The sequence below is a fragment of the Nycticebus coucang genome, chromosome 4 (assembly GCF_027406575.1).
Source record: "Nycticebus coucang isolate mNycCou1 chromosome 4, mNycCou1.pri, whole genome shotgun sequence".
NCBI classification, from domain to species: domain Eukaryota; kingdom Metazoa; phylum Chordata; class Mammalia; order Primates; family Lorisidae; genus Nycticebus; species Nycticebus coucang.
Genome location: NC_069783.1, coordinates 41,116,368 through 41,132,000, shown reverse-complemented (window position 1 = coordinate 41,132,000; position 15,633 = coordinate 41,116,368). Strand labels below are relative to the sequence as shown.

Sequence of the window (15,633 nt, the reverse complement as noted above, 5' to 3'; positions counted from 1 at the left end):
GATAATAACGGAACAATCCACAATTCATTGGTACATATGACCTTTGTTTTAACAAAAGAAAATTTATATGAAACACAAGCAAGACTGAACGTGTTAAAATAAGAACACTGAGTCATGTAAATGTTATGTGATATATATAAGACGTGATTATGAAATGGAAACCAAACTGAACAAATAGAAAGACTGCTCAACCATAAATTTACATGTTAGCTTATAAAACTAAATGTGTACTTTAAAAAATTCACCCAAAGATGACTTTAAAATTTATTTATAAGTTACTAAACCTTCTAATAAATATAGCATTTGTTACGGTGCACTGTGAATTTCCATGTTATATGACAACTATAAAAGGCTTATGGGAAAAGAGATTTACAAAGACATACAACTTCTAATCAAATTGGCAAATTTTATTTAAATCTACTGAACGCAAATAAGACAGGGCTATCTATCTCAATTATGGAGTTTCATTATAACACCAAGGTTATGGGCTATACCCTGGCACTACCTAATAGGTAAAAGTGCTCCAATAGGGATCTTTAGGCAGTTCCATCACAAAATCCCACTGGATAGGCTTACTTCCCACCATTTTTTTACTGAGTACTACTCTCTGATAAATTTACGAGGTTTTAGTGTTTTGTTTTGTTTTTTCAGGTTGGCATGGTATCAATGGCAGCAGACAAAAACAATGTTAAAAAAATAAATCAAATAAAAGGCTGTATACAGAACTTATGTTTATTGCAAACAAACAAAAAGAGAGAGAGAGAGAGAGAAGAAAAGTGTGAAAATGGCCAAAAGCACAACATATATGGTTAAGAATTTAAAAGCATCTTACATTCTGCCCTAATGGCAGCGTAATTAATAGCAACAAACGGCCGTCTTGCTGCCTGCCGCAGCCGGAGGGTATTTTTGCAGACCTGACGAGCAAATTTTGTGAAATATGTAGTATGAAGGAAGAAAGCTTGGCGGGTCTTCACTGCAGACTTTGGACTCCCGGTGTTTCGGACTGGCATCCCCTGCATTGCCTGGCGGGACACGTGACTTCTAACTCGGGGATCCTGCAAAATCAGAAACCAACCAACACTTAAAGATTAGAACTTGCCAAAATATGTTACTGTTTGCATTGTGCTTAGAAAGAAGTGTAATTTTTAAATCTTCCAAATATATGTATGTGTGTGTAACTTATTACCCTGACCCTAAAAGAGAAAGTTAAAAAGTGTGAACTTTGGGGAAGGAGGTGAGAAGTACAAAAGAACAATGAAAGTAGACCTACCACTCCATCCCACTACTGGCTATCTACCCAATAAAAATGGAAACTTTCCATCAAAAAGACACTTTGAACTTGACGTTTATTGCAGCACAATTCACAATTGCAAAGATGTGAAATCGACTCAAGTATCCATCAATCTATGAGTGGATTAATAAAATGTGGTAGATATATACCACGGAGAACTACTCAGTCATAAAACAGATGAATTAATACCCTTTGCAGCAATGTGGATGGTACTAGAGATCATTCTCCTAAGTGAAGTTATCTCAAGAATGGAAAAATGAACACCACACGTACTCACTATTAAATTGGAACTAACCGATGAGCAGGCATGTGCACAGAGGGAGTCAAACTCAGTGGAAATCAACCAGGGGGGAGGAGGGAGGCAGGGAGAGGCAAAAATCTACCTAATGGGTACAAGGAACACTATTTGAGTGATAGGCACACCTACACCAAGAACTCAAGCACTACAAAAGCAATCCACATAACCTGAAATATCTGTGTCCCCTTTATATTTTGAAACTAAAAATAAAGGGGGGCAGGATTGGAGGCAATGGGATGTAATACTGTACTTTTGTATAATAATCCAAAATCACAGTCACAGCAATTAGAAAACTGCCAAGGGGGTTCACTAGGTTTATTGTTTTTGCTTGTTGCTTTTTTAAAATATTAAGAAGTCCTGAGATCCATCACTGAAAAAGAGTAGCGGCCTCCTGGTAGAGAAAGCTGCTTGGCATCTTCAATCTGTGAGGAGTTTACCAAAATTGTATTTCAATGGTCTACCTCAAGATTGGGTCCATAATTTTTGTCCCTCCACAAAAGCCGGGGGGAGAAAAATATGCTCAATTTTTATTTATTACGTTACAGAATAAGACACATTTTCAACCGTACGTAAAATTTACAAATTGTTTTCAACAGCAATTAAGACAAACATTTAATTAGTAAACTCTCTACTTACGCTAACAACTCCTACATACATTGTTCTTTTGTCTGAAGGATCTCACAAGACCAATATTCTGAATACCTACAACAATTCATTTCTTCCCATTCCTCTCTCATCAGCCCTGAATATGGTGTTGCTATGTTTATTAGCTATACAAATACCCTTGTTAATTTTTAAATTATCCTATATTATACTCGTGTTTTCAAGGAATAACCCATTGAAAAACATGACACTTCCCAACACTAAAATGACTAGTCACATACCTCTGTATTTGGGCTGGGAGACAACTTCTCTTCTTCTGACTGAGTGGGCATTTTCAGGCCTCCATATTTTTTCCAATAAAGCCAACAAATTGCACATAATCTACACTGCATATTAGGTGGGCCCCAAGAATACCACTGGTGTGACTGTGTAGCTAAAGATGGAAGGAAAAATAAGAAAAAAAACAAAGAACACTACTATGTAATTTGTAACATCAATATAATCAAATGTTTAAAAGCCATCTTTATAGCCATTGTATACGATACAATGTTATTTTTCTTTTCCTAGCTTACAAACCAAACATGATAGTATATACCTGCATTTTTTAATAATCAGAATTCACTAAACCATTTATTTCTATTACGTATCAAATACTTGTGGTAACTATTAAGAAAAGTTATAAGGTGAATCATTTTATATTATGCACTGTGATGCTGAGCAGTTTTTGTTAATTAAAATACCCTATATAAAAATACTCTCGGCTCGGCACCAGCCACATACATGAAGGGTGGCAGGTTCAAACTCAGCCTGGGCCAGTTAAAAAATGACAACTGCAACAAAAAATAGCCGGGCATTTTGGCGGGCACCTGTAATCCCAGCTACTTGGGAGGCTGAGGCAAGAGAATCGCTTAAGCCCAAGAGTTTGAGGTTGCTGCGAGCTGTGATGCTATAGCACTCTACTGAGGGCAACATAGTGAGACTCTGTCTCAAAAACAAAAAAATACTCTCTCTATATAAATGTACATAATAAACATTTCTGAAAATAAGTGCTCAGAAGGATATTATTATCATTATTTGTGTTTAAAATATGAATCCAAGGCTGGGCGTGGCCACTCATGCCTGTAATCCTAGCACTCTGGGAGACCGAAGCAGGTGGACTGCCTGACCTCATGGGTTCGAGACCAGTCTGAGCAAGAGTGAGACCCCATCTTTAAATAAAATAGCCAAGCATTGTGGCGGGCGCCTGTAGTCCCAGCTATTTGGGAGGCTGAGGCAAGAGAATCACTTCAGCCCAAGAGTTGGAGGTTGCTGTGAGCTATGATGCTACGACACTCTACTGAGGGTGAGTAAGACTGTTTCCAAAAACAAAAAACAAAAAAACCCATCTGAATCCAGGCTTCCAAACCTATGGTTCAAAATATCCCCACCTCCTGGAGTCTATTTCAGGTGTTCAGTGTTATTAATAAAGTCAGGAATCTAGTGAAAACAGGTAACTGGTTTCCATTCCTTTACTTTAAACAATAGACAGACTATTTATTTTAATGTCTCTCTTTAAAAATGGAATACCTTTTAAAAATACAAATCCATACCAAGTGAGCATGTGCAGTTGATATCACATGCCTAACACCTAGAACTCAGTTGATTAAATACTTCTAGGCTGAACACTGCAAGCCTGTGTTAGTTTTTGTTTTGTAATTTCAACTACTGATATATGACATGTAAAGTATACCCACAATGGATCCAAAGTTTCCAAACGGAAAACATCGATGTTGAAATATTAAGTTAATGAGGCACAGAAAAATTATTATAGTTCTCTAAGTTTGTCTTACAGTATTCTTCTCCTGATCTATAAGTTACCTTCGTCAGATCAAAATCCTCAAAAGTCAGGATGTCAACTAACACTTCCCAAACTAAAGTCAAAAACAGAATGACCATTATATGCAAGAATCCATTTAGTTTATTGGTAATAATTTTTGTTATTTTTGGAGGATTTCTTACAAGTAGAAGCCTAAAAACCTTTGCTCTTAATGATTTAAAACAAATAATAAAACAAGTCAGTTGTTTTGTATAAATACAGATTTTAAGACTCCTAAATATCAAGACATGGATGTATTTTAAATTCTGAATACAAAATTTTATTTATATTAAAATATACATTTTTACTCTCAAATTAATCATGATGTCATTTTAATAAGCAATAAATGCCTTTCTCCTTAAATAATCCAAATTCAGTTGAAGAATCATTTGATAAATAGAAAATAATCAATTCTCTTACTATAAAAATTAACCTTATGTGCATATTATACTAAAATATATTTTATGAAGATTATTTAGTGATCTAAGGATCTATAAAATCAAAATAGCTTATTCATCATGCACACATAAAAATAAAAGAATAAATCAAGGAATATATTAGAGTATGAAAGGGGTTTACACCTCAAAAATAAGAGCAATTAAGACACTACCTTTTGGATGCAGGATTCTTTTTATTTTTATTTATATGTATGAATTTCAAAATTTAAGAACTCCCAATTCAAGGGCATTTATGAGGCTATCCATGTAAAATCAATCTTGACAAAAATAATCTTTTTAATCTTTTTTTTTTTTTTCTAAGACAGAGTCTCAAGCTGTTGCTCTGGGGTAGAGTGCCATGGTATCACAGCTCACAACAACCTCAAACCCTTGGGCTTAAGCAATTCTCTTGCCTTAGCCTCCCAAGTAATTGGGACTACAGGCACCCGCCACAACACCCAACTATTTTTTTTTTCGTTGCAGTTGTCATTGTTGTTTTAGCTGGCCCAGGCCGGATTCGATCCATCAGCCTCAGTGTATGTGGCCGGTGCCCTACCCACTGAGCTACAGGTGCCACCATTGACAAAAAGAGTCTAATTTTTCCTAATGTGCTCCCATGGTGTAGAAAATGGTTGAACAAATTCCCCATGTACCATTTCCATAAAGTGAGCAATCTCTGGCTCATACCTTCCTTGAGATCAGGAGAGAGAATCATGATTTGTTTTTTTAAAGCTTTTTCTAATGCTGAAGCTTATTGTGGAGTATGGAACAAAGTTACACTGTCTCTCATCCCTACGTGCTCACGGCAGTAGCCACATCTATCCACAAAGAGCTGCTCAGAGCCAAAGTCAGCACCAAGTAGACTTTTAATGAACACTAGTTTCCTTCCCTCTCCTACTCCAGGCCACCTTGACTGACAGGAAACATAGATGATAGGGTCACTAAGGCCCCATTAACAGATGTATAATTTTGTTGTTTTTTTTTTTTTACATATAAAATATGTTAACTATCTAATGGTTCATCTCACCAACCACTTTTCATTCCCAGGGCAAATTATTATACTACCAGCACAGATAAATGCACTGGGGCCCTGAGGCTAACAGCAAATATAGAATAGTATCTCCCAAACTGGAGTCCTGAAGGAACGTGGTGACCCACACACAAGTCTTTCTTACAGAATTATTTGGAGCTTTCATTTGCTAAGATATACTGAGAAACTCCAAAAGGAATATGGTATGTATCACAGAACCTGTTTACATGAAACTAATATAACTCTGAACACAGTTTAGCAAACATTGCTAAGGAATACTCAACAAACCACAGGAGCAAATCAAAGGAACCCAATGCCTAAGTTCAACATGTGGTCAAGTAAATGTGCAGTGAATGGCCCCTCTGCTCCAGGCAGAAGGTATGGGTGGTATCCACTCATGCTGTGGAGAGGCTCTTCTGCCCTCTGCAGTGCACTATACTGACCTCATGTACCTGTTCAACAATTTCCACGCCAAAGTGCCACAACAGTTCTCTATATTTAACCGACCATGACAGGCCTCAAAGGAGGAAAATAAAGTCCTGCTGGAGAACACTTACCATAGCAGCTCTCACAGGCTCGCCCTAAAAGGGGATTCTGAGGCTGGAACGCGGCCCCCACGGCTCCATTCACAGCACCAGGCTTGCTGTTGCTGGTGGATATTTGGTTGGGATTTGGTTTGCTGCTTTCAATGAAATGTAAGGTGAGGTAATAAAAAATGATTTGTAAAATATGGCAAAAAGCTCTGTATCTCATTATTAATGTAATTTATCTTAACTAAACATAAAATAAATATTTAAAAATGCTTATTGAAGAAATACATTGGTAAAAGCCAGGTGTTAAAATAAACCCAAACCACACTCATCTTATAAAAGCTATGTAGAACCCAATCTCTTATTCCTGACACTCACAAAATAAATATAGCTGAATCTCTTCTCTGTCCACAATTTCTTTAGTGCACTCCCTGACAAGTTATTAAGAAAGAGACAAGTTATTAAGCTTTATCACTTAGCATAAATTCTCCTGAGAAAATAAAAATAATTTGGAGGGGGATCAAATAAATTAAGCTAAAGGCAGTGTGGCTGCATTTAGAGAAAGCCACTGTCCTATTCCTGCTGTTTTGCTGCACAGAAGCAACATGTTGAACAGAAATACAGCAGGATTCAACAGGACCTCTCTCTATGGGTCAGCAAGCACTTGTTTTTTTTTTTTGGAGACAGAGTCTCACTCTGTTGCCCTAGGTAGTGTCATGGCATCATAGTTCAGCAACCTCAAACTCTTGGGCTCAAGTGATCCTCTTACCTCTGACTCCTGAGTAGCTGGGACTAATTAACAGTCATCCTCCACGACACCTGGCTCGTTTTTTTTTTGTTTTTAGTAGAAACAGGGTCTTGCTCTTGCTCAGGTCTTGAACTCCTGAGCTCAGACAATCCACCTGCCTTGGCCTCCCGGAGTGCTGGGATTACAATCGTGAGCCATAGCACTAGGCCAGGTCAGTTAGCATTTCAGGAGCTTCTTTCTGGGCACTCATGATGATTATTTCTATTATGTGTGCAATTTTATGAGTAAAACTACACAGCATTTGATGTTAGGAAAACCAATGACAATATTTTGAGGTTTTTCTAAGAAAATATTTCTAGGAGGGAAAAAGAAACATCTACCACAAGTCTATGTGTAAATTTCTCAGAGACTAAGTCAATAATCCTTAATTCCTTAGAAACTAATATAGCTCAGTTTACCTTGGTATTTCCTATGCAAATGAGGCTAACTTTTCTCCTTAAAAGCCATGCCCAAGAATACAGCACAGGTGCACACAGTATGTTCTCAATAAGTTCATAATTCATTTAACATATATTTTTCCAATGTTTAATAAACAAAAGTCTCTGCCCAGATAGAGCTTTCAATAGGTATGAAAAGTCCACTTTTTTTTTTTTTTGCAGTTTTTGGCTGGGGCTGGGTTTGAACCCTGCCACCTCTGGCATATGGGGCCGGTACCCTACCCCTTTGAGCCACAGGCACCGCCCAAAAATAAGTAAAATAAATCAGGAAATTATTTATTAGAAATGAATGGATTGCTTGAAGCAATGAGATCTCTCAACTATCAAGATACCTGAAATCTCGGTTAGGTGCGGTGGATCACATCTGTAATCCTGGCACTCTGGAAGGCCAAGGCAGGTGGACTGCCAGAGCTCATACGTTTGAGACCAGCTTGAGCAAGAGTTAGAGCCCGTCTCTAAAAAAAAAAATATCTGGGCATTGTGGCAGACACCTATAGTCCCAGCTACTTGGGAAGCTGAGGTAAGAGAAGTGCTTAAGCCTGAGAGCTGGAGGTTGCTGAGCTATGACGCCATAGTACTCTACCGAGGGTGACAAAGTAAAATGAGACTTTGTCTCCCCCTCACCCCCCAAAAAAGGATACTTGAAGTCTCAGAGAGTTGGCTCAAGGGTTTCCTGTTTCCACAATTCCATTTATCAGTCAAAGCCCACTGTGTAAAATTGGTGTGGCCTGACAACAAAGACTTTAAGATTTCTTTGGGGCATTATTACTGTAACTATTAGGTAACACCCCAACCACCACCACCACCACCAGAAGAAATTATTTAATCTGTGTATACACTGAGGTTCATATTCTGTACAACAGGGTTATTATTTACACTTCTAACCTGTGTCAGGAATGTATTTTGAAGACAAATTGATTTTTAGAACACATTTTAAATCAGACAAAATGTTTCTCATAGTTTTCAGCTGGAAATGTACAAAATGAAAAGTGGTGATTTAGAGTGACCAAGATCCCGGGATTATTTAATATTTTCTATCTTTTAAAAAAAATCTACTACATATAAATGGAAAATGATCACCCCTTGAAATGAAATGAAAAGCACGAAATTTCCCAAGCATATAAAAATTTCTAACATATAACCCAGGACAAAATATGTGCTAAGGCCAGGCAAAGTGGTGTATGCCTATAGTACCAGCTACTCAGGAGGCTAAGGCAGGAGGATCGTTTGTCTCCAGCAGTTCAAGGCCAGCCCAGGAGGCAACACAGTGAGACCCTGTCTCTTTAAAAAGCAGGAAGATACAATAAATGAAATAGGCTTTCCTTTATCTAATGCCCAAACCTTCCTTCACTTCATCTGTGCTCCAGATTCTACCCCTCTTGCCCTCTTGAGAAGTTTGTTTGTACACTTGATTCTCTTTCCTGGACCCCTTTATAACCACTTATAAAAATTCTACTATATATACAAATATTATGTACCCATAATAATTAAAAATAAAAATTAAAACAAACAAAACTCTATTACTTTGCCCCAACTTACCCCACAAATCTAAGAGTTTGCTCTTGCTCGAGCTTATCTTTATTTCTCTACTGTCTGTACTTCCTTGGCTTATATGCATCACTACATTAAAGATCACCGGTGATCTCCATGTTGCTAAATTCCATGGCTATCTTTCACCAGCACCTAACATTGTTAGTCTCTCTCTCCTTGAAACGCTCCTCTTCCTCTCTTATATTCTGTGATACAACACTCACTAGGCTACTTTTTCTTAGCTATCATATTCTAGCTGTTCTATAAATACTCAACTTATTCAAGGCTTTATTCAAGACTCTTTTCTTGAATTTTATGTGTGGCTTCAAACACAATTAATTTGTATCTCTAGCTCAGACATTTTTCCTTTGAGACCACTATATCCAATATATGTTGACAGCATATCTAACACCTCTTTTTGGATAAAGTAGACTCAAAATGACCTAACCGGATTCTCTGCCATCATTTCTGAGTTTGATGAGTAGAATGGCAATCCATCTAACTGCCAGCCAGAAACCTGGGATCCAGCCTGATCCACACAAGCCACTGCCATACAAGTCAACAGCTCCAAATACTGACATTTTCCAGGTCAAGTTAATGTCATCTCTCCTCTCCAAGAACTTTCTGACTGGTCTCCCTCCATCTACTCTTACTCTCCTTTCCCCAAACCATATAGCCAGCGATCATAAAGTACTAATGTGATCACAACTCTTCCTTATTTAAAATCCATTCAACTGTTCATCAGATGGACAAATGCTTGGCTCTAGTCTACACACCAGCACCAGCTTCTCATGGCTCATGCCCACACTGTCTTTTTACACCAGCCACATTGCCTTTCTTTGCTCCTCAACTATGCTCCAACTTTTCCCATCTCAGGATCCCACTAGCCTGTTTACCTAGTTAATTCCTCTTTCTCCAACGTGCACTCACACTCATTTTATCAAGGAATCTTTTCTGATACTGTCAACTGAATCTCTACTCCCAACATCAACTCTCACAAAAGCTATTCTTCTCCATCAAAGTACTCACTACACTGCATGATTTACAGCTGTTCACCATCTGTCTCACAGTAGAATGTAAGCTCCAGAGTACAGCCTCCTGGTGTCTAAACCCCTCTGCTTCCAAGAGTACTTTGATTATAAGAGGCTGATGAGCTCAAAAAACATTAGCAAAAATAATTCTGGATCTATTATTTGTTTATTAAAACATTTTATTTAGAGTTAGTTTGGAAATTCTTCAAAGAATAGTTTCTTATCTAACTCAGTAATTCAGCTATGTTATCTTCTATCTATATATATAATTACTTTCTTAAAAGCACTAATCTTAGAAATTGTCTTGCTCTCCAAAAGTCATTCAGTTAGTTTAGGGGTCGAAAAATTTATTTTTGTAGAGGACAGATTACAGAAAGTGTTCTAAGATTTGCAGGTAACATCATCCTTATCCCAACCACTGAACTCTACATTGTAGCATGAAAGCAGGTTTAGATAATACATAAAAAAATGAGGCTGGGCGTGGTGGCTCACGCCTGTAATCCTAGCACTTTGGGAGGCTGAGATAGGTGGATTGCTTGGAACTCAAGAGTTAGAGACCAGGCTGGGCAAGAGTCGAGACTCAGTCTCTATTAAAATAGAAAAATTAGCCAGGCATCATGTCAGGCACGTATAGTCCAAACTACTCATGAGGCTGAGGCAGGATTGCTGGAGCCCAGGAGTTTGAGGTTGGCGTGAGCTATGATCACACCAACACACAGAACGAGACTATCATAAAATTAAATGAAATAAAACATAAAATGGAAAAAACCCAGCACATTTGTGTTCCAATATAACTTTTTTATAAAAAAGGTAGTAGGTCAGATTTCACTTGCAGGGCGGCGCCTGTGGCTCAAGGGGTAGGGCGCCGGTCCCATATGCCGGAGGTGGCGGGTTCAAACCCAGCCCCGGCCAAAAACTGCAAAAAAATAAAAATAAATAAATAAATAGATTTCACTTGCAGTCCATTGTTTACTTAGATCAAGATCCCAAAGTCAACATAAGACTGAGGAAAAACAATTATCTAAGTTACTTGGTTAAAATTGGTTAAATGCACATTTTTTGTTTTTATCATGGAGGTAGCACCATAAAGTGCAAGAAAGCTGGTATCCTTGCAACATGAGTTGCAACAGTATTTTCTTTTGGGAGTGAATCTCTTATAAATTAGTAAAGTAAAAACATGTAATTTTAATTTAAAAGAACTAGAAACCTTTCTGTAGAAGGGATATTATAGCACTGCATAAAAATCATGAACCTTATAAATTACATTTTATTGAACCAGACTTGTTGGCTTCGAGGTAAAAGATCAATAAGAAAGATCTCCTATATCCATGAGGTCTTCTATATACATATAAAAACACATTATGTAAAATATCAAAATTCTGTAAAGAAAAGGTTAGGTGTAAAACAACTGTACTTAGCTCAAAGAGTAGAAAATCTTAGAGCAGCATATTGAATTCTGTAATAAATTTCATTTTAGTCCCAAAAGAATCTAGGGTAGCACTATGTATGGTGCTCAGTAAAATAATTTTTCCTAAATAAATGAAGGATCAAACCCTGAAGATTTCAGCAAATGGGTATAATTCATTTATAACAAATGGAAAAGTGACATTCACTTTGACATGACAGTGATTTCTAAATCCAAAGGATAATAACGACAGAATGTTAGACACCTGAAACAACTGCACTCTCTCCTTTATCACTTACAAAGTACAGTTCTAATTACCATAAGAACAAAGAAAACAATATAAAATCCTCGGCCAAAAAAACAACAAATCGCAAAAGGCAATATATATTACCTAAACAAAACTGATTCTATACCTTTAAGGTAGATGTTTCAAAAGTTGCTAGCTTTCTGAAACACATTCGCTGTAATGAAGTTTCACATGTTAGTTTTCTGACACTTTCCCTGTAGCTTTGATAGAAGTACAGAACACAGCATTTTTCTTCTAGTCCTTATGTTGGTCTATTTGAGTTTTCTTGTACTAGCCCCTTTTTATTTCTTTTATATATTTATTTTTTGAGACAGCACTGTGTTCCCCTGGGTAGAATACACTAGGGTCATCATAGTTCACTGTAACCTCAAACTCCTGGGCTCAAGCCATACTCCTGTCTCAGAGTCCTGAGTAGCTGAGACTATAGGCACCTGCCTCAACACCTGGATAATTTTTCTATTTTCAGTAAAGACGGGGTCTTACTCTTGCCCAAGATGTTCTTGAACTCCTGGCCCCAAGCAATCCTGCCTCAGCCTCCCAAAGTGTTAGGATTACATAATGCCTGCACCCCCCCTTTTCTTTCTTAAAAAAAAAAAAAAAATCATTGCAGTGGCACAATAGAAAGCAAGTGTTGTGCTTTGCAAAAGAAGAAAGATGAAGAAATACAAATTTGTCTGAAACAAACAAAAAAAGATGCTTGTAAATAACAGAATTAAGACTATGACAAATAGTTTTAAAGATTTCAGTTACTTACTAAGTTGGGATGTACACTTGTTTGAGTTTACTCTCAGCTTCTGCTGCTTTTAGACGTTTCTAATTCAAAAGATGGACAGAATATTTTACATGCAATGCCTAATAATTATTACCACTTCATTGTCTTAAAAAAATTCACAATAAATATTAATCATAATTCAAAAGTTGCCAGCTCTAGACAAATTTTTCTTTTATATACATATTCTTAAACTGCAGTAACACCTAGGAAAAGTCACTATGGCATATACACATAAGTATTAATAACATTTTAGACGGATTCAAAAAAATACAGAAATGAGCAACTTCATTTCCCATTCCTTCATGAGTGAATAAAACTTTTAAAGTAACCATTTTTACTTTTCTAATTTAGCTTCTACTTATTTCTTAATTGCCTTTATGGAAGAAAAAAACTGTATAACCTTTGCATTTAGAAAAATGTTCAAAGATGATTTATTACCAAAATCCATGCAATAGAAATAGAGTAGCTATCCCAAGTAGAATTAAATAAGTCGTAAATACTGGGCTTAAATTTTCCTGAAATACTGGGAGATATGCAATAAAGTATAAATCTTAGCTGAACTCATAAAATTTCACTGGAACCAGTTATGAGCCAAATGCAGAGAAAGGAATGGGAAGGTGATTATACAACTAAAACTAGACGCTGATCAGCACAATAACAAAGGCAAACAGAGAAAGAAAGTGACATATGGTCAACGTCCAAAAATAAGACAAACTAGAATATAAGACTGTCTTCCATTTTCTCAATGAGGAGAAAACAAAAACACCTAGCAGGTGTCCTCAAACTTTTTAAACAGGGGGCCAGTTCACTATCCCTCAGACTGTTGGAGGGCCGGACTACAGTTAAAAAAAACAAAACAAAAAAACTATGAACAAATTCCTATGCACACTGCACATATCTTATTTTGAAGTAAAAAAAACAAAGCGGGAACAAATACAGTCACACTGCTGCATGTGGCCCGCGGGCCGCAGTTTGAGGACCCCTGACTTAGTGGGACAACTTGAAACTTTCAGAACTGGAATTTTTAGAAAGAATATTATCAAATTCTCAAGGATCCTCAATGCTATCATCTCTACCATCTTTAGAGACTCTTTTTTGACTCAACACAGGTTTCCAATCTATATGGAAACCTACCTAAGCTACTTGAAGTAAGCACTTTTTGAACTCTATATTATGTTGAAGAAATGTTGGAGAAAAATTTTTAACAAGCCATGAGTATCTATTTACTACTTCATGACCTCAAAAACTCACTACAGTATTTTTACAGCATCTAACACTTGCCACCGTGCAACATACAGAGTTAGAAAAAATAATGTCTGCATTAAATATATTTATTTGCTTTCTTTATAGTTCTGACCATAAGAATATAAAACAAAATGACTAAGGTAATTTCAGGAAAATGTTCTTTTCCCAAAGGTAGTATTATTATTCCAAATAAGTGACAGAGTTAACTGAATTTAGAGAATTTGAAGAGGATTCAAAAGTTAAATCATTTCTTAGTTTTAGAAATAATTTAGAAAAAGCTTATGTAGAGTACCAAAATACCAAACTAGTAAGACTAACTACTACAGTTAAGCTCAAAGACTTAGGAAACATATTCACACTAATGTTATGTACGAAAGTTTCAGAAGATTTCTAAAAATATCTCAAATTATATAGTTGATGGTATTGGTCTAACTTTTCAATCCTTTATAAAAACAACTTGTTCAAGAGGTTCATGCTGGCATCACATCTTTGGCAATATCCATCAACCACACTAATAAAGAGATGAAACATTAGTCACATACAAGGAAAATAATGTCTCTCTAGTGGTTTCTTTCCTTATTATCTTTCTAAAATATTTATCATAATGAATTTAAGAAAATACTAAGACTAAAATAATAATAACCTAAAGATATGAAGTCTTGTAGTTAAAACAGTATAGAGAAGGTAAAGAAAACAAAGCAAATTTAAAATTAGTACACTAAGAAATATTAAAAATATAAAGTTCACCTTAATGCAATCATATTTGTAGTTTTATGAGAACATTACCTGCTGCACATATCTGTCAGTAGTTTTCCACATGTAATAATATTCAATGATGCTAGTCAGTGATTTCCAAGGGAGCTGAAGAATATTAACATGACATATGCTATATGTTAACATGTAATACATGATAATAAAACATGCTACTACAGAAAATGTTATCCTTTAACACTACTTTTTAAAAATAATAAAGTAATATCCACATGGAAGATTCATTCTAGAAGAAATGTTGGAGAAAACTGAAATTAATTCTTAGCAAAAGGTACCCCAGACAAGGTATATTCAGTAAGTTACACAAATACAACATATCCCATTTCTCATCTCCTACTTTTCTTTTCTTTTTTTTTTGGCCGGGACTGGGTTTGAACCGGCCACCTCCGGCATATGGAACCGGCGCCCTACTCCTTGAGCCACAGGCGCCGCCCTACTTTTTTTAAAAATTATAAACATTATGATTGATAACATTATGACTTACTCAGAAAAGATCTCAAGTTATGGATGGGGGCTGCAGCGCAATTTTAGAAATTATATTTAAGCAGCCTTAGCCTGAGTTACTTTAACTTCCAGAGATGTCAACTATCATTGGGTGTCATTTGGTCTCTGGCATGGTTTTTCTCAAAACTACTCTTTGTTGATCTGTTTTGTTATAAATAAAATGAATAAAAACCTAAATCTCTGAAAAAGAACAAAGCCAAGTAAGCTTCCTATAGGAAGCTATATGAAGCTTGCTGTTTTCCATAAATTCACAAAAGGCTGAATAAACTCCTACTTATGAGATTAACAACCAGAGAATATGCACATTCCATATGCCCCCCCCCCACAAAGGGGGAGCCTAAGTTATCCAAGATGCAAATGAGGGCAGATCAAACTTGACAATGACATGAATGACTGATAACACAATCTCTTAGTCACAACTTTCACTCTGACTCCCATCTAGCGGGGCCTGAAGAATGGTAAGGATTACAGAGCTAAAATGGTACAGTCCAGACTCTACTGCAGCTCCGGGGTGTGCCTGTGACCCACATGGACAACATCCACGTCATTCCTGTCAACTCCCCATTTAACTCACACTTGTTTGGTCTAAAGAGAAAACAGATAGACCTTAAAGAAAAGGAATCATTTTAAGCTTTTAAGCTTAATTGGGTAGCAACTTCAACAGTAGTTACAAATGTGGGCTCTTTACAGGACCAGATTCAAAGCACTGGCATCTGATTGCAGCTGATGCCAAAGTTTTCTCAAATCCAATGTGTTCATCTAATGGAGTTGCAAGTGTC

General features: G+C 36.6%; 1 protein-coding gene across 5 annotated transcripts in view; it reads right to left on the bottom strand.

Moving 5' to 3' along the window:
- MTA3 (metastasis associated 1 family member 3) overlaps nt 1-15,633 on the bottom strand; it is a 190,223-nt gene that overhangs the window by 32,060 nt on the left and 142,530 nt on the right. For 3 of the 5 annotated variants that reach the window (XM_053588513.1, XM_053588515.1, XM_053588516.1), the window contains 5 exons: nt 14,366-14,440; nt 12,317-12,375; nt 6,072-6,196; nt 2,474-2,625; nt 833-1,055 (listed from right to left, as the gene is read on the bottom strand). In XM_053588513.1, coding sequence (XP_053444488.1) covers nt 833-1,055; nt 2,474-2,625; nt 6,072-6,196; nt 12,317-12,375; nt 14,366-14,440 — 634 coding nt within the window. The remainder of the gene's footprint in view (nt 1-832; nt 1,056-2,473; nt 2,626-6,071; nt 6,197-12,316; nt 12,376-14,365; nt 14,441-15,633) is intronic. The other 2 variants (XM_053588514.1, XM_053588517.1) reach the window with 2 other exon arrangements.